Genomic DNA, 21,661 nt, shown 5'->3' on the forward strand with positions numbered 1-21,661 from the left:
TGGATCTACAGGTAAAGAAAACTAAGGCTCAGATAAGCAATATGACTTTTTTTAAACATGTCACTTATAAGTGATAAAGTTAATATTTGAGCTTTTGTCTATCTGTTTTGGGGTCTTTTTTGTTGTTGTTGTTGTTTTTCGAGGTAGGGTCTCACTCTGGTCCAGGCTGACCTGGAATTAACTCTGTCATCTCAGGGTAGCCTTGAACTCATGGCAATCCTCATACCTCTGCCTCCTGAGTGCTGGGATTAAAGGTGTGCGCCACCCTGCCCAGCTTTTGTTTTGGGGTATTCTTTTTAACATGTCCAAAAGTGTTTGAAATAGACTTGTGTACCGTTATGACATAGGTTCTCTTCACATTGTTATGTTATGTTAGCTTTTATTCAACCACAGTTTATGTTGTTCACATTTTCTGTAGTTTCCCCTACCCTAGAGGTGAAAAAGACATCATCACCACTCTGAAACTAAGTGTCTTCCCTACTCTTCCAGTAGACTGCAGAGGGTATACAGTGTGGCTTCCCTTAGGTTCTTTCTATCTAGGTTCTGCTATCTGTGAAGTCCTTTTGGAGCGTGATGACCCTATCAGTACATTCACTCTCTTCTGTTGAAATGTGTAACAGTCTGAGGTCCCACTGTGTGCAAACAACTTACCTAGAAGTAAAGACAGCTCTGTTATCTCTGCATCACTGCACTTAGACCTCTGTAAGCTATCTCACATGGTTTTCCTCAAAGCATATCTGTACTATAAGAAAGCAAAGTTAGTCAGTGAAGTTAAGCCATTTGTTCAAATCCATTTAGTAAGTAGCTAGAGGGAAATTTGAACCCAACATACTTTAAAGCAAAGTCCCATGCTTAACATCTGTGAGCCTGTGATTTGGGGATTTATCATCAGAAATATGTATTTTATTTTCATCCCTGTTCCTGGATCAGAGTTCTAAAACTCTTGGAATTCTATCAGCTATAAGGATAATTAAGGAGGGAACCTTTGTTAGCTGTTACAAATCTTTTTGAACAACACCTGAGTTTGTATTAAAAAATTGTGAAGCTCCTAGAAATTCATAGGATGGGGACTGGTTGCCAAGGAAATCAACTTTGTTATTGGAAAGTTGGAACTTTCAAATGTTCCCTCTGACTTCAGAAAAGAGCAATGGGCTGGAGGATGAAATAATTACTAGTAATCAGGCATGTCTATGTAAGCAAGCCTTTAGAAGCAGAGAGAAGAAAGAGTTCAGGATGCTTCTATGGTGGTAAATATGTGAAGGATCTTGAAGGGTACTGTGGCTAGGGAAGCAATGAAATTCTCTACCTATCCTACACCTTACGTTATGCATCTTCTCTATTTGGCTGTTTTGGAGTTGTATCATTGACCAGTAGACTGGTAATGCAGTATGATAATGATAATGTGATAGATTGTTTTTTTAATATTTTATTTATTTATTTGCAAGAAGAGAGTAGTGAATGAGAATAGGTTCCCCAGGGCCTCTTGCCACTGGCAAACAAACTCCAGCTGCATATTAAATGTTGTGCATCTGGCTTTATGTGAGCACTAGGGAATTTAACTCAGATAGCTAGGCTTTGCTAGCAAGTGCCTTTAACTGCTGAGTCATCTCTCTCGTCCTACCTCAGCCTCCCGACTGTTGAGAACAAAAGTGTGTGCCATCATGCCTGACCCCCTTGATAAATGTTTTTCATTAATTCTATAAGCCATTCTACAAAGTGAGCAAACCAAAGTGGAGTGTGCTGGGAAACTCTAAATTCTAACTGAGTCAGAGAGGAGCTCTGTGAATAACCTGGTCACTCAAATCTTGCAATTATCATCTGATATACATAGAAGACTTATGGGACCAAGCCCTTAATTTGAAAAATGGAACAGTGATATGCAGTGTCTGAGTAAATTAAATTGTAGGGCACTCAGTCAGTAGACACCCAAAAATGACAGATTTCTTTCTGTGGAGGGGGAAAATTTTACACATTTGGTGAACAGAAGGCAGGTGTTGTGAGTATAAGAGAAGAACCATACATATGTACTTATCCCACATAGCTGTGGACTTCTGGGCTCTTATCTCTATTTAATCTTCTCAGCATCAAATGAAGTATACGTACAAAGTGATACTATTGGCAAATTTCAGGTTATATGTGTTGTACTACATGTTAAAATAAAATAAATTAAGAAAGAGCTCTATGTCCTCTCTCCATCTCTGAAGCATGGATTCTACCACATACTAAATGACTTGTGGTTGTATCTGTTTGTACATGTTCTTAATTTTTTCTAAGATTTACGTTTTAATTGGCATGTAATTGTATATTTTTGTGGGACATAACAGGGTGTGTTGACACATATGTACATTGCAGAATTATATATTCCTGTCTCTCAGTGGTGCTGGAACATCTATTTTTCCTCTCTGCACAACTCCTCCTTGGCCTTTAAAGCCAAAAGTTTCTTCTTTCAGTTCTCATCTGAGGTGAGGCTTATGTTATGGAATGATTAGGACATCAGCTATCTCTGTGTCTTTCTTCCTCTGTCTCTGTGTCCCAACTCTATCTTCTGTAAATCCATCTACATCCAAGTCAGATGTGAGTTATTTCCTCCATTCTTTCTCATGTTGTTGAGTAGTTTCTTTCATTTTGGTCATGGTGTCATGCTACGCTGTCCAGCTCAAGTTTTACTAGAATTTTTATGAACTATGTTTCAACTGGTTCAGAATCTACTGAACAGAAGCAATGGTCAATCAGTGCCTTCTAATTCAACCCAAAGGTCTAAAATACAGCATCTTTGTTTTTTGCCAACTTGTTACAAGATGAAAATAGTGGCCCCAGTTGATCCCTAAATAATGGAATATATTCCACCGATTGTTCAACAATAATAACATAATCTTAGCATAATTGGAAGTTGTCACCTCACTGAAAGCATTTTAGGACTTCTTCACAGCTCATTATTGTGTAAGGTACAGAGCTGACCTAATGCCTGGTTGTTGTTTGCTGATGGCCAATTAGAAAACTAGAAAAATGGCCTTTCTGGTCTATTGCATATTAGGTCACTTTTGACTTAGCATATCTCACTCTCCTTAGCCAACGGCAAAAATAGTAGGAAACAATAAGACAATAAATATCCCAACTAACTGATTTAGGTGAGGTATAATCAAAAATTCATAAATGTTGACCTGAAATGGTATGGGAAATTGCATATCTTTATGAGCTTCTATTTCATTATGTATAAAATTAAGGGTTTTGTATTATTGTCAAAAGTTCTATTCCAAACACAATCATAACTGTATGATTAGATACTATTTTCAGCCCAGTGTTCAAGAGATTAAAGCAGAAACAACCCAGCCTATCCCACCCACGACTGCCCTGTGCAGGTGTACACGGCCCCTGTCACCGTGCAGGTGTACACGGCCCCCTCCCACTACTGCCCTGTGCAGGTGTACACAACCCCTCCCACTACCGCCCCGTGCAAGTGTACACAACCCCTCCCACTACCGCCCCGTGCAGGTGTACACGGCCCCCTCCCACTACTGCCCCGTGCAGGTGTACACGGCCCCTCCCACTACCGCCCTGTGCAGGTGTACACGGCCCCTCCCACTACCGCCCTGTGCAGGTGTACACGGCCCCCTCCCACTACTGCCCCGTGCAGGTGTACACAACCCCTCCCACTACTGCCCCGTGCAGGTGTACACAACCCCTCCCACTACTGCCCCGTGCAGGTGTACACGACCCCTCCCACTACTGCCCCGTGCAGGTGTACACAACCCCTCCCACTACTGCCCCGTGCAGGTGTACACAACCCCTCCCACTACCGCCCTGTGCAGGTGTACACAACCCCTCCCACTACTGCCCTGTGCAGGTGTACACAACCCCTCCCACTACCGCCCCGTGCAGGTGTACACAACCCCTCCCACTACTGCTCTGTGCAGGTGTACACGGCCCCTCCCACTACTACCCCGTGCAGGTGTACACGGCCCCTCCCACTACTACCCCGTGCAGGTGTACACGGCCCCCTCCCATTACTGCCCCGTGCAGGTGTACACGACCCCTCCCACTACCGCCCTGTGCAGGTGTACACAACCCCTCCCACTACTGCTCTGTGCAGGTGTACACAGCCCCTCCCACTACTACCCCGTGCAGGTGTACACGGCCCCCTCCCACTACCGCCCCGTGCAGGTGTACACGCCCTCTCCCACTACTTCCCCGTGCAGGTGTACACGACCCCTCCCACTACCGCCCTGTGCAGGTGTACACGGCCCCTCCCACTACCGCCCCATGCAGGTGTACACGGCCCCTCCCACTACTACCCCATGCAGGTGTACACGGCCCCCTCCCACTACTGCCCCGTGCAGGTGTACACGGCACCCTCCCAGGGACTGCCCTGTGGAAGTATGTAGCAAGCATGTTCAGTTTTACAGAATATATATGTTGTAGTCAGGTTCGCATTGCTGGTAGAAATCACCCAAAAAGAGTAGCTTCTGGGAAAAAGAGATTTATTTTGGCTTACAGGCTCGAGGGGAAGCTTCACAATGGCAGGGGAAAACAATGGCATGAGCAGAGGGTGGACATCACCCCCTGGCCAACATAAGATGGACCACAGCAACAGGAGGGTGTGCCAAAGACTGGCATGGGGAAACTGGCTATAAAGCCCTTAAGCCTGCCCCCAACAATACACTCCCTCCAGGAGGCATTAATTCCCAAATATCCATCAGCTGGGGAGCTAGCATTCACAACACCTAAGTTTATGGGGGACACCTGAATCAAACTACCATAATATAGTATCCAACAGGCTGTGTAACCATGATATCAAACTCTAGTCAGATGAATCCCCAGCTGAATTTTTAAATCAACCAATGTGTGGTTGGCTGAAATGTCCATCCCAGGTGTCTGTGGGAGGTGGCCTCAGAAGTACTTCTGATCATCCAAATAAGGAGAGATGTTGCTCTCACCAAGCTATCAAAAATAAATCTAAGCCATGGACAGTTTTTGGAGGAACATCATCTGACTCATCTTACTCATCCCCATCCCTCCCTCCCTGAACAGCAGCTGCTGCATAGCTAAATTTGCTGCTGTGAGTCCTAAGCTACAAGCCTCTGCATTTAAATCTTCTTCTCCCATCTCAGTTAAAGGTCATGGTCAGCCTGTAGTAAGAAGTTAAGTACCTTGGGAAATCTTCTGGGTCACAGGGGTGCAATTCAGTGAACAGCAACAGGATTTCCTGGTTGATAGATGATTCCACAAGGTTATAGCTCTCCTGCCCTAGAAATAATAGAAACAATCTCCTATATTCATATTCCACTCTGGAGTCTGCAGAGGTCAGCCACATTTATCTCTTAGGAGGTTCTCAGGAGAGTCTGTGAGGCACAAGAGAGAAGAGAGTGCCATAGCTCTTCCTGCACAGTCTCTCATATGACTTTCACCATGGGGCATTGTGCAGGGGAGTCACATTGCTCTGTGAGTATGCTCAGCTCCTTGTCTATAATCATGAAATGCCCCTAATATCTGTCTTAAAGAAGAACCAGATCAAATGACATACTATGTATATTTTAAAAATCACCATAGGAAGGATATTATTATGAAGGCTCTATGCAAGCAAAATTTTATACCATTAAATATAGACCTGAATTTATTTGCTAAAACTTTAAAAACACAAATTATAACTAGTAATTTCAAAATATACTTAGTTTTATGTTTTCATTGGCATTCATTCACTGAGTGCATTGGCATAATACTTATTAGTGCTTAATCTTTGCCTCCCCATATTTTAGAAAATGAATTTGTATAATAATCAAGCTAGGATTAGTACCTTAGCTTGAGAGTAGAAGCTGAGAAGCACAAACTAGATGTCAATGGCCACAACTACAGTGCCCACAAGGAATCCTGAGAAGTGAAGTACACTGCTAGAAAGAGCCATGGACCTCCAATGTCCAATGAATGGTAAATGCTAGGCCTACCTTCCTCCTAACCCTTCCTTCTACCCTGCAATGCATTCATGTTACTATCATCATCACCTGAATTTTGGGGAAGGGGTGAGTGAGGCTCAGGAAGTTTGTCTTCACAGTTGATACTGTTTCTGAGTATCAGCTCTCACAACCATGTCTATCTGATCCTAAAAAAATGGACCTTGGTCAACTGCTCTCTCAGAAAACAGAGAATAAGACAGCCTTGAAATATTTTTTTCTGTTTTGTTATTCTATTTTGTGTTACTAGGAGTAGAATCTAAATCTTTGAGCATGCTAGGTAAGCACTTAATTACTAAGCTATATTCCTAGCCCTCTTTTCACTTTTGATTTTGAGACAGGGTCTCACAAACTTGGAGGCTGGCCTGGAACTCACTTGGTATCCCAGGAAGTCCTAGAACTTGCAGTCCTTCTGACTCAGCTCTCCAAGTGGCTGGGTTTAAAAGCCACAGCCTACATGACAAACTTGTCCAGCCTTCCCCAAGTCCTGAAAGATCCAGAAGGGGACAGAGGTCCCATTTCAGGTCATAATATTAATTTCCTATAGAAAAGATGTTTAGAGACAAGGACTCCAGTTTCTCTAGAGAGCACTCGTCATGGAGCATGCAGCTTCCTGCCTCTGCAGTCTTTGCTCCAATCCCCTCCCTCTTTTGCTTTCATTTGCTCAGTCTGCTCTAGACCAAGCCCTAGTACAGGTGGCATACTTATAATTAGAACTCGGTGTTTCACTAGTTGGTAAATGAGAATATCCTATGCTGTAGAGCATGATGACTTGGTTTGGTTTTCAGCTCTATATATGGGATACAAGTAATACATTCAAACGAAAATGTTGACATCCCACTATCTCTGAGGGAAAAATTTTCAAGTATAACATCATGCTCTTCAGATAATATCTACTGAAAACTAGAGACGTTTACTTTTCAATTTTTATATTGACTCTGATGCCCTAAGGGTGAATCAATATGTTGCATCCATGAACAAGAGAGTATAAATGTGGACAAAGTTAAGACAGTGTTATAGAAACAAGTGGTTCAGAGTGTTTTTTTTTTTTTGACAATACGACCCTCAAAATGCAAGTTTATTGAATAAAGCTGAGAAGAGCAATAAACAAATGAAAATGCATCCACCTAAATAGAAAAGGATATATTTACAAAGTTCAGTAGCTGTTAAATTTTCACATGCAGAGGTTTTATGCACAGTACAATGTTGATAGTAGGTTTTAGTTGTCTTAAAATGTTAAGAGTAATAAAAAGACACACAAACACTTGAAGCTATAGGTCAATTAACAAACCTATGCAGTCCCCACTTAATCAATCACACATTCTAGTTCCAATCCCTCCTTTTAGGCACAAGTAATTTACTACATTCTTTGTAACAGTTCACAGTGACCATTAGTGAGGTCAAGCTACAGTAGCAAGTTTCAATACCCTTTCATTATTCACAAAACCATCCAACCCCTCTGGAAAGTATACAACATGCCTTCAAAGAATAAGAAGAGAACTTTAAAATCCCATAACCTACTCATTAAAAGTGTGAGTGGGAGTCGGGTGTGGTGGCACACACCTTTAATCCCAGCACTGTGGAGGCAGAGGTAGGAGGAATGCTGTGAGTCCAAGGCCACCCTGAGACTCCATAGTGAATTCCAGGTCAGCCTGGGCTAGAGTGAGACCCTACCTTAAAAAAACAAACAAACAAACAAACAAACAAAAAATGTGAATGGAGAAAAGCAAGTAGTGTCCGTGCAACACGGTGCAGCATTTGTACAGAATCTTTTTAAGGCCATGGCATTCTACAAATTAAAATGGGTATTCATTAAAAGAACTTACTGTTGACTGTACTCTGAGTGCTCAATACATCTAGAAATGCATCATCTACATAAATGCTACTTAAAAGAACCAAAGTCACACAAAGTGTGAGGCACATGTAAGAGGTGTCACCACAGAGGTTTATCCACTACAGCTTCTGTATGAATAACAGCTTATAAGTGAATAAGCATTTATATGACCCTGTATGTATATGAAGATCACAGACTATCAAATATGTTCACTTTAAGTTTGTATAAAATTCTGTACCATTGAAGAAAGCAAAAATTAGCATCCGTTCGTCAGTTCTCTGTGTGATAGATTATTAAGCAACCTGTAGACATTGTGCATGATTACATTAGATAAAACCATCAGGTCTAGAGTTGTCACAGTAATCAAGATGTCTAAAGGCACCAGACAAAAGAGTGCCAATCTTACAACAGTAAGAAAAAAATAAGAGTTTTTATTTGTATATAAGTGTCTGTTGTGCTGAAAACCAACTTTTATGACTGGATATAAAAGTCAGGAACTAGAAGGTCATGTGGTATAGCACAATTCAGTGACTGGAGATATAAAGAACAGACATGGTTTTTGAACAAAGTCAGAAATCCTTAACAGGTTTTATTACATTGGCCAGAGTACTCTAAATTTATGAAAGCCTTTGAGAAAACCTTAAATTCCCAATCCCTTAAAGAAGTGTATAGAAAGGGAAAGAAAAAAATGCAATGATCTGGACAGATACAAAGCAGCATGCTCTAATTCCTCCAGCCTCCCCAAATGCTACCTAATGGTGAGGTAGTTTCACCCAATTAGTGAGGATTCTCTAAATGATATAAGTTGATGCCATGGATGCTTCCTATTTTAAGCATGTATCTGTTTTGGTAAAAGGAGAGATGCAAATGTGCCTATATTCATTATTTGATACTCTTGTCTTAGTATATAGAGGTTTTTTAAATAAAAATAAAAAACACACTTATGAACATTTTTTTAAATATTTATTTTTATTTATTTGAGAGCGACAGACAGAGAGAGAAAGAGGGAGAGAGAGAGAGAGAGAGAGAGAGAGAGAGAGAGAGAGAAAGAGAGAAAGAGAGAGAGAGGGAGAGAGGGAGAATGGGCACGCCAGGGCATCCAGCCACTGCAAACAAACTCCAGATGCATGCGACCTCATGTGCATCTGGCTCACGTGGGTCCTGGGAAATCAAGCCTTGAACCGGGGTCCTTAGGCTTCACAGGCAAGCGCTTAACTGCTAAGCCATCTCTCCAGCCCACTTATGAACATTTTAAATCAAGAAAATTCTGTATTTCCATTCTGGTCTTTCTGTACCAGATTTTTATGTTGGTTCTCAGTAAATGTCTACTTATGATATTTTATTATAGAGTCCAGTAGCTTAATACTGATAGTGGCTTGACAGCATGAAATTTCTAGTGCCACACCCAGTAATTAGAAAACCTTTAAATACAACACATGGAATATAAACTCAATGTTTAACTTGTCTCACAAATGCATGTGAAATGTGAAATTACACCATAGGATTAAAGGATGTTCTGTCACAAGAGAGGACCAGATTGATGTTCTTGGTTCTTTACACTGGAGACTTCCTTATCTGGTGAATTTTAGAGACATTCTGCTCTCTGAGAATCCTCACTAAAACTAGAAAAGGATCCTCAAGCATATGCAATACACCATTTATAAACACACAGAGACTCCTGAGACCTTTGTTAAAGTAAAAACTACTAATTATACCTAATGTACCTCTGTTCATGCAATTTTTATATCTTCTTCCAAGTAATTAATTTTATGAAAATTTATGGTCCCCCTTCTCATGCTTGCCTCCCTCATATATTACCAGTATAAAGGGAATATTGGTCAAGCGCTCTTATCATAAAATTATACTAAGAAGTTAAGCATCGCATGTACCAAACGGGAAATGTTTATAACTTTTTGAAACTACTTCTGCAGGCTAACATGTTTAACCTCAGCCATTGATACCTTGTTTTAAGACAATGTTTAAAGCCTCAAGCTATATCTTTTTAGCAATTTGTTCTCCAAGCATTTCTGGATTTGTACTATTTTACCTGAGATAGGTAGTTTGCAGCAAAATGTCTTTGGGGTGGCTTATTACTTTGGTTACATGTATAATTTTTCTTTGAAACTCTGGCTCTACTATGTGGGTATTTCCTTTAAACTTGTTTCAGCTGTGGTTGTCCTCTGTTGTCCTACTTAATCTCTTAACTTTATCCTATGTAGAGGCACAGGGCTTATAGTTCTATGCTTTGCCCCCCCACCCAACAAATGTGTTTTTCGTCTAAGTATTTTCCTTTTAAATTTTTTTGAGGCAAGCCCAACAAACTGGTCTTTTTGTATGTGAGAGAATGAGAGTGAGAGTGAAAGCAAGAGAGAGAGAAGTGGTGTGCCAGGACCTCCAGCCACTGCACTAGAACTCCAGATGTGTGCACCACCTTGTATGCATGTGCAACCTTGCATGCTCATGTCACTTTGTGTATGTGGCTTACATGGTACTTGGAGAGTCAAGCCTGGGTCCTTAGGCTTCACAGGCAAGCTCTTGTACTAAACCATCTCTTCAGTCCCGAAATCATTTTTCATGGGCTTCTAGGACCTGTCTTTCACATGCTCCTGCCTTTTCCAAGATACCAACTACCCTTAAGTAAACCTCACAATTTATAATTTCTCCCTAAATTAACTTAATAATTCATAATTTATATTTTCCATAAGTCCAGTTTATCAATTCTTTGTTAAAAATAGAATAACAACTCAAAAATTGGGGTTCACAAGTTTGGGAGACCCTTCCCAATCGCCAAAATCCTGTATCCATGGGAGCTGCAACAGTTAAATTAAGCCATAAGATAAAAGCTGAATGTTGAGATTGGCAGTATAGTAGTTCCATGATCTGTAGCTGTAGCAAAATAACTGAGAATGAGTGATGTACATAGAGAATAGGCTTCCAAACTCACAGTTTCTGAGGTTTATAGGTATGGTGACAACATTGGCTTTATTCTTGTAGGGATGACCTCGACAAAATCAAATCATGGCAGACGGTGTCATGGTGGGAGAACTTGGAAGACAGAAATACCCTGTGGCATGACAGACAGGAAGTCAAGGAGCAAGGAGTTGGTACTGCTTTTGCATAACAATCCTCAGAAATCCACAAGCTTCCTGTGTTAGTTGTTCCACTAATTGCTGTGGCCAAATAACTGACCAAAAGGAATTTAAAGAAGGAAGATTTTCTTTCATCTTAAAATCCCATGTGATATATTTTGTCATGGTGGGAAGGCAGAACAGCAAAAGCAGGGAGCCACCTGATCAAATTTCCATCCATTCAGGAAGAGAGAGGGAACAGCAAACAGGGTCAGGCCATACAATCTCTAAGCGCCCAATGGGACCATCAATGACTCACTTTCTCCAATAGTGCTCCACCACCTAACGGTAAAACAGCCTTTCTCAACATTTCCAGTAGCTGGGGACTATATTCAAACACATGAAGTTGAAGCCATGGGGGCCATTTCACTTTCTAGTCACAACAGGTCCATCGACCTCAAGAATGACTTTAACTGCTTATCAGAGTGATATACACAATCACCTCCATTTCTCTACCTCACCACACTGACACAGAGCCTTCCAGCACACAAGTCTTGGGGAATACATTTAAACTGTATCTGAAACAAAGCACAGCATAAGGCTATCCATATCACCTTGGATATGCACACCTGATCAAACACAAAGATGATTACCTGAGAGGAAAACAATGGTATATGGCTTAGCTGAGCTAATGCAGCCAAAAGGATCGTTGACCAGTACGACTTCTCAGAGCCAGGACACAATCAGCTCTCAAGTTTGCCCAGCACTACCCATCCCCTCAATACTTGAACACTTACCTATTATCATCTTGCTCTCCAGGAAGTCACAAGACACCCAATCATCATTGCATGTGTGATTTACACTAGGCCTGGTTTATACCTGCCACCAGTCTCTAAGATTCCCCAGAAAGAAAGAGCTTTAAAAATCGTTCTCTTTGGTTAGAGAGATGGCTTAGTGGTTAAGGTACCTGCCTGCAAAGACAAAGAACCCAGGTTTGATTCCCCAGGACCCACATAAATAAAAATAAACTACTTAAAAATGCTTTCTCTTGATTAATACTTACTTTGTCACAGATACTTGATGAACTTATTGGAAGAAACACTAACAAAAATATTTACTACTTGAAAGTTCTAGGCAGAGAGCCATCAGATAGGACACTCACTGCTCTATGAAGTCACCAAGCCACTTCCCTCAGCAGGAGCGTAGCCATGCAGGTTGCACCTAATGACTATTGTGATGCCCTCTTTCCTTCTAGCATGCTCAGCAACCTGCTCCCCTTGTGTGGCAGAAACTAGCTATAAACAAAGTAAAGAGACATATGCTTATAAGACACATGTTGTCAATAATTAAAAATCAAATGTGATGTGACCAAAAAGCACTAGAGGACAGAATGTTTCTCCAAGACCTTCATTTACACTTACAGAATCTGAAGCACTGTCTACAGATCTTGCAACCTGGTTTTAAATTCCAACTTGGCACACTTGGAATAAATAAAATAGTACATGGTAGACACAAGCAATCCTGAAACTCTGATAATATTTCAACACTCAAGTGGGAATATGATTTCTGCATATATGATGCACATTAATATACTAGGCAGTAACTTTAACAGAAAACAAAACACAGAAATTTGAGCTTTTCAACACAAGAGCAGTTTTGAGCTCCTCTATTTCCTCCCACTGTCTGGTCTGAGTGCTTATGATTCACCATGCTTTAACACTCCTATGTGTTGAGGAACCAAAGTTGTATAACACAAGGTCTCAAGTCTCCAATGAGCAGGATAATAATCAAAATGTCCGTAATCTGTCACATTTCCATAAGTGGAATGTATAGAAAGTGTTAGGGGATATGGGTAAAGGTGCAGTCCCTGGCCTGGAACCAGACTGCCTAGAAAGATTTAAAAAGATATTTAATAGTTGGTTCAGGTGGTAAAGGGTGAAACAGAGCTCATCATATTAATAAGGCAGATGGAACACCAGAGACAAAAGTCCACACAGACAAACAATGGCAGGGGCTGAGGGGCCAGGAGCAGCCACAGAATGAGAATATGCAAGGTGTGATTCTCAAACATGGGTGTGTATGTATGTCTTCACAGTTGTGACAAATATGGTGTTATGCCCACTGAGAATAGGAAATCAAATCTTCAGTGGAACTGAACATAAGCCTTTGGAAAATTTCCTCAGAGTATGTTAAAGGTTAAGAACAATGAGAGGGATGGGGAGTACACTGACGATCTACTTAGAAGATTTCAAGTATATTAGCTATAGTCACCAAGCTACACATTAAGTCTTTAGACATATGTATCTCAGCAAAAATCATATATCCTTTGACTAACTCTTTTCCATATCTCTAGCCTCACTCTAGGCCCTGGCAACCTCTATTCTACCTTGTACTTTTGAGTCTGGTATTTTAGATTCCAGCTATAAGTAAGATCTTGTGGTATTAATCTTTCTGTATCTGCCTTATTACACTTCACATAAGGTCTTTGAGGTTCATGCATGTTTTTGCACATGAAAACTAGGTGAGATGATGTGTTAATTAAGTTGTCTGTGGTAACTGCTTTACAATGTGTACATATATCAAAACATCAACTGGATAAATCTAAATATATATTATTGTTCTATATTTATTTTTATATATTTATATATTTTATGTCAATAAAGCTATAAAAATAAAGATGAGAATGAGAAGGGCTCTGAATATCATCCTCATGCCATAGAAATCCTATTCAGGCAGTCCTGTCTTCATCAGTTGAAGATGTTAAGAGCAAAACATATGAAAGCAGAAAGGACGCCATTGGAGAGATCAAGGGGTGATGTATGGCAAGAAAGAGGGTCAAGAGAAGAAGAAAACAAAATTTGTTTGACAAGCAAACATAATTCTTTTATTTTTGGTAATAAAAATAAATGTCTTTAAAAATAAAAATTTTTGTGTAAAGTTATGCAACTTCATGCTACCTGAGGATAGCAGATAGATGACTGAAGCTATCTTTTCTTAAAGAAAATCCAGGTATCTGAGTAATAGTTGGAGCCAAATTCTATGAATCTTCCATATTTCTAACAAAGTCCGAATATTTTTCACTTGCTTAAAATATACATGGTCCGTTTCCTACCCTCTTGTAAGAAGAAGGAGAAGTCATTGAGGGCAGAAAACATTAAAAAGATGACCTTGTGCTTCTACAAGAATACTAACTATGGATTGAAAGAGGCAGAGTGTAGGGGAAGAAAATTAGCATTCATAACTCAATGATTAGAAGCTAGAATTAATTCTACAATTTAGATGAAAAGTGAGAAAAAAAGCAACATTGCTGAGACTGTAGCTCCTCCCTGTCCTTATCTGATCCCTGGCCCCACCTAGAAAAGAACCCAGAGCAAGACCATAGTGGAGATGAGAGTCACAGCAAGAAGCACTTATGGATAGAGCCTCCCACTTTGGACTTCTATGTTGCCTCATCTCTGCTTTATTAGTTTTCTTGTTAAGAAAAGTGGCACACCACTAGGCACATTGCAATGAAAGGAAAGTGAGAAGAGGAAGGTAAGAAAAGAAAAGTAATTAAAGAGGAAATTGTGGGAAGAAGTTAGGGTGACAATAAAAGTTGATAGAAAATACACCCCTCTTTTATAGCATATGCCAGGACATTAAGTACTTTAGGTCTGATATCACAGGACTAGTTCACAGGTTGATTGCTTAGGTAATTCTCTATTTCTGGCCAAGAAGGAGATAGGTGTGTTGGCCTCTGGACCCTAGTTCCATTTCCAACAAAAAGTTCCAGTCTTTCTTTAGCCTTTGGAAAGTGATGCCCTCTCTAGACCTTCTTTTTGCTGCTTAGGAGATATCTCAACTTTGCCTACTATTGTAACCATGGTGATGGCAACATGAGGCACTCTTCTCCTCCTGTAAGGAAAGTCACCTGTGATACCCCCCAACGTCTTTCTGCTTCTTTTCTGAACCTTGGAATGGGAAGGTATAAAATTAATGCTACAAACTTTTATTTAACATCTACTATATGTCATCAGTGTTATAGTCAGCAGGAAAAACAAATAGCAAACCAATATTTTTAAACCTCTGCCTTTGAGGATCTTGCATGCTAGTAAACTCTTAAAAGTATCACCTTTGAAGGTAATAGACTAAGATAAAACAAGTGCTTACATAGTAACTTTTCATTGCTGCAAAAAATACCTGGCATACATAACTTAAGGAGGAGATTTATTTTGGCTCAGAGTTTCAATGTTTTCACCCCATGTATATTCCCTGCACCCAACATAAGGCCAAGCAAAGCCATACACCTCATGTCAGTAATAGAGAAAAAAAGATAAGAAAAATCTTGTGGGTTTTATTCAGATGCCCCCTATAAACTCATGTGTTAGTAATAGTCCCCGGTTGGTGGCAATTTGGGAGGTAGTTACTTGCTGGAGGAGGTATGTCACTGGAGATGGACCTTGAAATTAAAAAGCTCCTAGGTTACAAGTAGTAGTGTTAGTTCAGCTCACTCTCCTGCTGCTATTTTCCATCTGCTATTTGCAAAAGATGTGATGTCTATTCTCTGCTCGTGCCATACATTCCCCTACTATCATGAAGCTTCCTCTTGTGACTATAAACAAAACTAAAAACTTTTCTCCATCCAGCTGCTTAGGGGTGAGTACTATAACCCAGCAACAAGAAGGTGTCGATGACAAAAGCATGCCCCAGTAACTTACTTCATGAAATCTGGATTGACCTCCTATTATCATATAGCTATAAGTCCATCAATAGATCAATCCATGATTAAAGCTATTTCTCTCATAACCCAGTAGTATCCTTAGAACATTTCTAGCTGTAGACCAAGCCTTTCACACAGGAGCCTTTTGGGAGAGGGCCCTTCATATTCAAACTATATGCATGAACTGTGAGATCCTAGACACCTAACAAAACTCATCAAAACTCAGGTTCACTCTTTCTTCATTTTGAAATCTAGCCCATAATTCTAACCTTCTAGAGTTACTGCAAGAATGAACTGAAAATCATAGTGAGGCACTTACAACAATGTTGACTTACAGAATCTGTTAGTGGTATATAAGTTCTCTTTCTCCTGATGCCTTTTATTCCCAGAACCCCATACAATCTTAGTTACAGAAACAAGAAATAAGAAGGCATTTTTAGATAGCAAATGAGCTAATGGCAATATTTGTCAATGAACAAGCTCAAAATGAATTTTAAGTCTGGTGTTTTAATCAGCTTTCCCACTGTTCCATATTTCCCCATGCAATATGAAACAGAGAAAAACATTTCAGGCCCAGTCAGGAGACCTGACTTTAATTATAGCTCCTCAAACAGTAGGTCATCTTTGGAAAACTCACATTCCTCCTGCAAGTCCCAATTCCCTAAGCAGAATTCTCCATCCATGCTACACCTTAGAATCCTCAGAACATGTAGATGCTCAAAAGAAAAAAATTAAATCAGAATCCCTGGAGGGGCCTGAGGAATGACTTACCAGTTAAAATAATTTGCCTCAAAGCCTGCTGGCCCAAGTTTGGTTCCCCAGTATCAATTAAAGCCAGATGCACAAAGCAGCACATGCATCTAGAGTTCATTTACAGTGGCAAGAGGACCTGTCATGCTCCTCTCCCTTTCTCTTTGTCTGATTACAAATAAATAAAAAGATATTTTAACAAAGGAATCTCAGGAGGAATTTGTTAGCACTACTCTGACAGGAAGCCAGGACTGAAAACCTTTGGTCTCAGCTCAAATATACTATTCCTAAGCTTGCAACTAAATTTCTACTTAGGCCAAGTAGATAGCATAAATTTATGAAGCCAGACATATCTATTTTCTATAACTGAATGGAGGAAACAATGTTTACACATTTATGCCCATAGGCAGGACCCAAAGATGGTCGTTGATCCCTTGTCTGAGAATGGGATTGAGATGCAGAACTACTGAACATCCCATCATAAAAAAGAAGCTGGGTATCCTGGTTGTATGTGAGACATACATGTACATGCACATGCCTGTGGGTATACATGAGCATATATACAAAAAAGGTCTCTGAAATTTAAAATTATGAATGTAGTATTTTTGTTTCAGATTAATATTGTGTAAACCAAAAACAAAAAGGTCTGTATATAATACTAATATTTAGAGTAACTGCTGTTCATATTCCTCCCTAAGACATTGGGTAGAATACGTTCTTCATACATGAAGATCAAAGCAAAAATCTAGGGCTTAGAGCTTCCTTTATTTTCATCTACGTTCTGTCAAAACTTTTTAAACAATATTCTCAGGGTTGGAGAGATGGCTTAGCAGTTAAGGCCTTTGCCTGCAAAGCCAAAGGATCCTGGTTCAATTCTCTGTAACCCACACAAGCCAGATGCACAAGGGGACGCATACGTCTATAATTTGTTTGCTGTGGCTACAGGCCCTGGCACACCCATTCTTTCTCTCTTTCTTTCCAGCAAATAAATAAATAAATAATAAGGGAAATTCTCCCCCTTCAGGAACCATTTTAGGCATTTATTTATTTTATATTAGTTACTATATAGAGTTTTAGGTATCATTATGTTATTTCAAACAAAATTGGTTTTAGTTAATTTTCCTTCCCTCATTTCCTCCTACTAATATCTCCCCTCTTTTCTGTTTACATGTAATGAGTGTCCTTTTATCTTTTCCTCACTCCTCTTCCTTGCTGCCTTATGCCCTCTCTTAGTTATCCTTATAGCTTTTTAGGTTGAGAGTGATGAGGAAGACACCCTATGTAAAACTCTGATTTCCACATGTACAAATACTTGTAAGTGCCCATATACATATGAAGATACGTACATGCTTAGCATGCATACCTTAGGGCTTTGCATACCCATACACATGGAAAAATGAAGAAAATTCCATTGAAGATTTAAATATGTGCACATGAAGTTGTCAACCAGAATTGCAGCTGAGCTTTAGTCTTTCTCATACTTTCTTAAATAGCAGGGATATTGTGAAACATGAAATAGACTACTGGGAAAAACGTTCATACTCCTAAGCCTTGTCCTAAAGAAGGGCCTTATTTGATGTACTTGTGCATTAGTTTTTATTCTTTTGGCTCCATTGCCTTCTTTCATGCCTCCTCACTTCCTCTGGCTGGCCCACTTCCTTTCTGCTTTCATAACACATAGAAGCCACTGTCCTGTCTTATTCTCTTCTACTCCTATGCTCCCCTTTCTAATTTCTTGTCATATACATAACAGGTAGACATATTCAGCATATGATAGCAAACATGTGATTTGTAGCCACATATGCTTTTGTCACTTGATTTAATGACCTCTCATTTCCATTTATATATATTTTTGTTTGCATATGTTGTGATTTCATCATTTATAGCAGAATAAAATTCCATTATGTATGTGTAATGCATTTTCTTTATCCATTCATTTGCTGATGGAAATTTGGATGGTTCCATATTTTAGATATTGTGACTAATGAAGCTATGAACATAGGTGTGCAAGTATTTCTGTGGTAGGCTGACTCAGAATTTTGGGGGATAACTGTATAATATGATACCTATATTTTAGGGACTTCCAAAATGATTTATATTATGGCTGTACTAGATAAGATCTCAGGGCATTTAGCCAATAGTATTTAAGTCTTTCTCTCTCCCCATGTCCTCACCAGCATTTGCTGTCCTTTATTTTCTTGATGATAGCCATTCCAACTGGGATAATAGAATCATAGGCAGTTTTAATTTTCACTGATATCTAAAGACAGGGAACACATTTTCTAGTATTTATTAGCTATTTGTATTTCTTCCTGTGAAAAATATTTATTCAATTATAGCTCATTTGATTGAATATCTTTTTTGGTATTTAATTTTGGGGTTCTTCATGGATTCTAGATACTAATATACTCTCTGGGTTAGCAAAGAATTGCCTCCTAATCTGTACACTGGGTCTTTATTCTGCTGATTGCTTGCTTGGTTTTGTAGAATTTTTTTTTTTATTTCATACAATCTCATCTGTTAGTTCATGGTGTTATTTCCTGGTCTGCCAAAAGTCATTTTCAGAAATTCTTGACCTACGTCAAAAATCTTGAGGTGTTTTGGCTAGGTTTTCCTGCAGCAGTTACAAAGTTTCAGCTTCTTAAAAAATTTATTTATGAAAAGGAAGAGACAAAGAGAGAAAACTGACCCAGCAGGGACTTAGCCACTGCAATCAAACTCCAGACATGTTTGTCATCTTGTGCACATGTGTGACCTTGTCCACATGTGCAATATTGTGTGTCTGGTTTGCATGAGTTCTGGGGAACAAAACATGGGTCCTAGACTTCACAGGCAAGTGCTTTAACTGCTAACTTTTATAGTAAGATCTTTGGCCCATTTTGAATTGTGTGTGTGTCTGTGTGTGTGTGTACACGCAGAGTAACTGATACTAATAAAATTTCATTCATTTACATGTGAATATCTAGATTTCCAGTTTTCTCACCATCATTTGCTAAAGAGGCTGTCTTTCTTCTGGTAAACATTTTGATTCCTTTGTCAAAAGTTAAGTGTTTATAACTGGTGAGTGTTTTTATTCTGAGTCTTTTATTTTGTTACACTGATATATATGTCTGTTTGGGGGGCAGCACCATACAGTTCATGTCACTATAACTGTGTAGTATATTTTATCAGGTTTTGTGTTACCTACAGAATTGTACTTCTGCTTAAGATTGTTCAAGCTATTCAGGGTCTCTGAACAATAACTTTATAATTGTAATGAATTTTAGTATTTTTCTTCCTAATTCTATGAAGAATATCCTAAGAATTTAATGAAGATTTCACTGAATCTATAGGCTACTTTCAGTAATGTGTTAATTATCATAATATTAAGTCTGCCTTTTCATGATATTGAGCTATTGTTTCAATTTATAGAGTCTTCCTCAATTTCTTTTTTCAGTGTCATATAGTTTTTATTATACAAGTTTTTCATCTGCTTGGTTAGGTATATTATTAGATTTATTATTAATTTTAAACTATTTGAAATAGAATTGTTTTCCCAATTTCTTTCTTGACATGTTCATCCTAGTCAGAAAAAGTACTAGTTTCATTTTTATATGTAGATGTTATCCTGACAATTTTCAGAAGAGGGTTTTTATATCTAGCCATTTTCTGGTGAAATCTTTAGGGTCTTTAAATTATAAGATCATGCTGTCTATAGATAAGGAATATTTTGACTTTTCTTTCCTATTTTTAGCCCTTTTCTTTCTTCCTTTGGCCTTCTTTAAAGGCTGACCTTCACTATATTGAATGTATAAACACTATGGTTGCTGCTACTTTTTTTTAATATATTAAGATCTTTTCCCATTTAGCATAATGTTGACTATGGTTTTTTCATATTACTTTTACTGCTTTGATATAGTTTCATTGGGGATTTTAACATGAAGGAATGTTTAACTTGGCCAAAGGCCTTTTCTGTATTTATTGAGATTATCAAATGATTAGTTTTTGCTATTTATTTTTGGGTGGTGTTATAATATTAATTTGCGTATGTTGAGACATCCTAGCATTCCTGGAATGAAACCAACATTGGTCATGCTACATTATTATTTTTTTATAATTTTAATTTTTATTAGATAAGGACATATTTAGTAAGTAAACATCACACATGTTAGTACCACCTGTCTTGCCTCCTTTCCTCTTTGCTGAAGAGGACTTCCTTGTTGGGGATGCAGGTCCACCCCATGGGGAATGTGGGTCATGCATTTTGGGGGCAGAAGTCAGTTATGGAGGAAAGGCAATCTCTCTGTGCAAAATGTCCCAACTTATGGCTCTAACAATCTTTTTACCCCCTCTTTTGCAAAATTCTTTGAGCCACGTTGGAGACATTTTAAGTCTACTTCAGTGATAGGCACTTAGCAGCCTCTGGATCTCTAGTTTGGTAGGTGTTGAGTGTCTTCAGTGTCTATCTCCTTCATCTTTGTGTACTGATATCAGATTCACTAAGAATGCAGCACCCCTGCCCATCTCCCCAATTCCTTTATGGTTTTAGCTGGGGTCAAGGTGGAGTGAGCTGGGTGGTTTATCTCCTTAGGTCCAGCTCCACTCTGAAAAAGAGAAGCAGATTCTCCAATGGTGAATGAAGTTAGCACTGGTTAAATGGGATAACCATTATTAATTTAGAGAGTGTAGATACTCTGATAGCCCAAGATTAGTGGAAGCTTGACAATGCAAAGCCAAATCATTATCTGGATATGATTCTAACTTGTTTCCCAGTTCCAGGTATGGTTTCATTTCCACTGAGCAGACCTGTCAGGCAATGCAAGAACAGTTGGTTACCCACCATTGCTGTGTGCCACTATTGCACTTGTTTGAATATCACATCACAATCTTTGCTTCTGGGTCACTTAGATGTTGAATTGCTCAAACAGATATTGGCCACTTTCCCATGGTAGCTCATATAGCACCTTCCAGCACTAGGTGGGCTTTGTCTTGGGACTGGCTGTCTTCCAGATTCCAACCAGATCGCTCCATGGTCCCTGCCAATAGTGTATGGTGTCTTCAACAGTAGGGTCTTACCATTAATCTCTGGTGGGTAATTAAGTGCTCTGAAAGAAGTCCGTTTTGTTTATCTTGGGAGATCTAGTAGGTCTGTCTGACCAACACTTCACTGTGGATATAAACCACATCCTGTTAAGAGGGAATTTCAGGCCAGTGCCAAGGGAAAAGAAAAAGACACAGAAGAAAAAGAAAAGGGAGAAATTTAAGATTAGGTTTCATCTCACACTCTCCATGGCACTTAAATTCAGGTGCTCCCCCTAAGGACTTCCTGAGGGTTTCACGTTTTAGTCTAACTTCCAGGATATAATATTCTATTGTACCAGTTCAA

At 39.3% G+C, this 21,661-nt stretch overlaps 1 protein-coding gene across 1 annotated transcript; it reads left to right on the plus strand.

The window, feature by feature from the left end:
* The first annotated feature begins 3,273 nt into the window (after positions 1 to 3,273).
* LOC123464412 (putative proline-rich protein 21) lies at positions 3,274 to 4,419 on the plus strand. Its single transcript, XM_045161256.1, has one exon. It carries the CDS (start codon positions 3,274 to 3,276, stop codon positions 4,417 to 4,419), a length of 1,146 nt encoding a protein of 381 aa, XP_045017191.1.
* The last annotated feature ends 17,242 nt before the right edge of the window (positions 4,420 to 21,661 follow it).

Source organism: Jaculus jaculus, chromosome 11 (assembly GCF_020740685.1).
Source record: "Jaculus jaculus isolate mJacJac1 chromosome 11, mJacJac1.mat.Y.cur, whole genome shotgun sequence".
In the NCBI taxonomy this organism is placed as follows: domain Eukaryota; kingdom Metazoa; phylum Chordata; class Mammalia; order Rodentia; family Dipodidae; genus Jaculus; species Jaculus jaculus.

Bases quoted from the DNA above. Each gene is read 5' to 3' on its own strand.
- LOC123464412 (XM_045161256.1), top strand. From the start codon at position 3,274: ATGATTAGATACTATTTTCAGCCCAGTGTTCAAGAGATTAAAGCAGAA.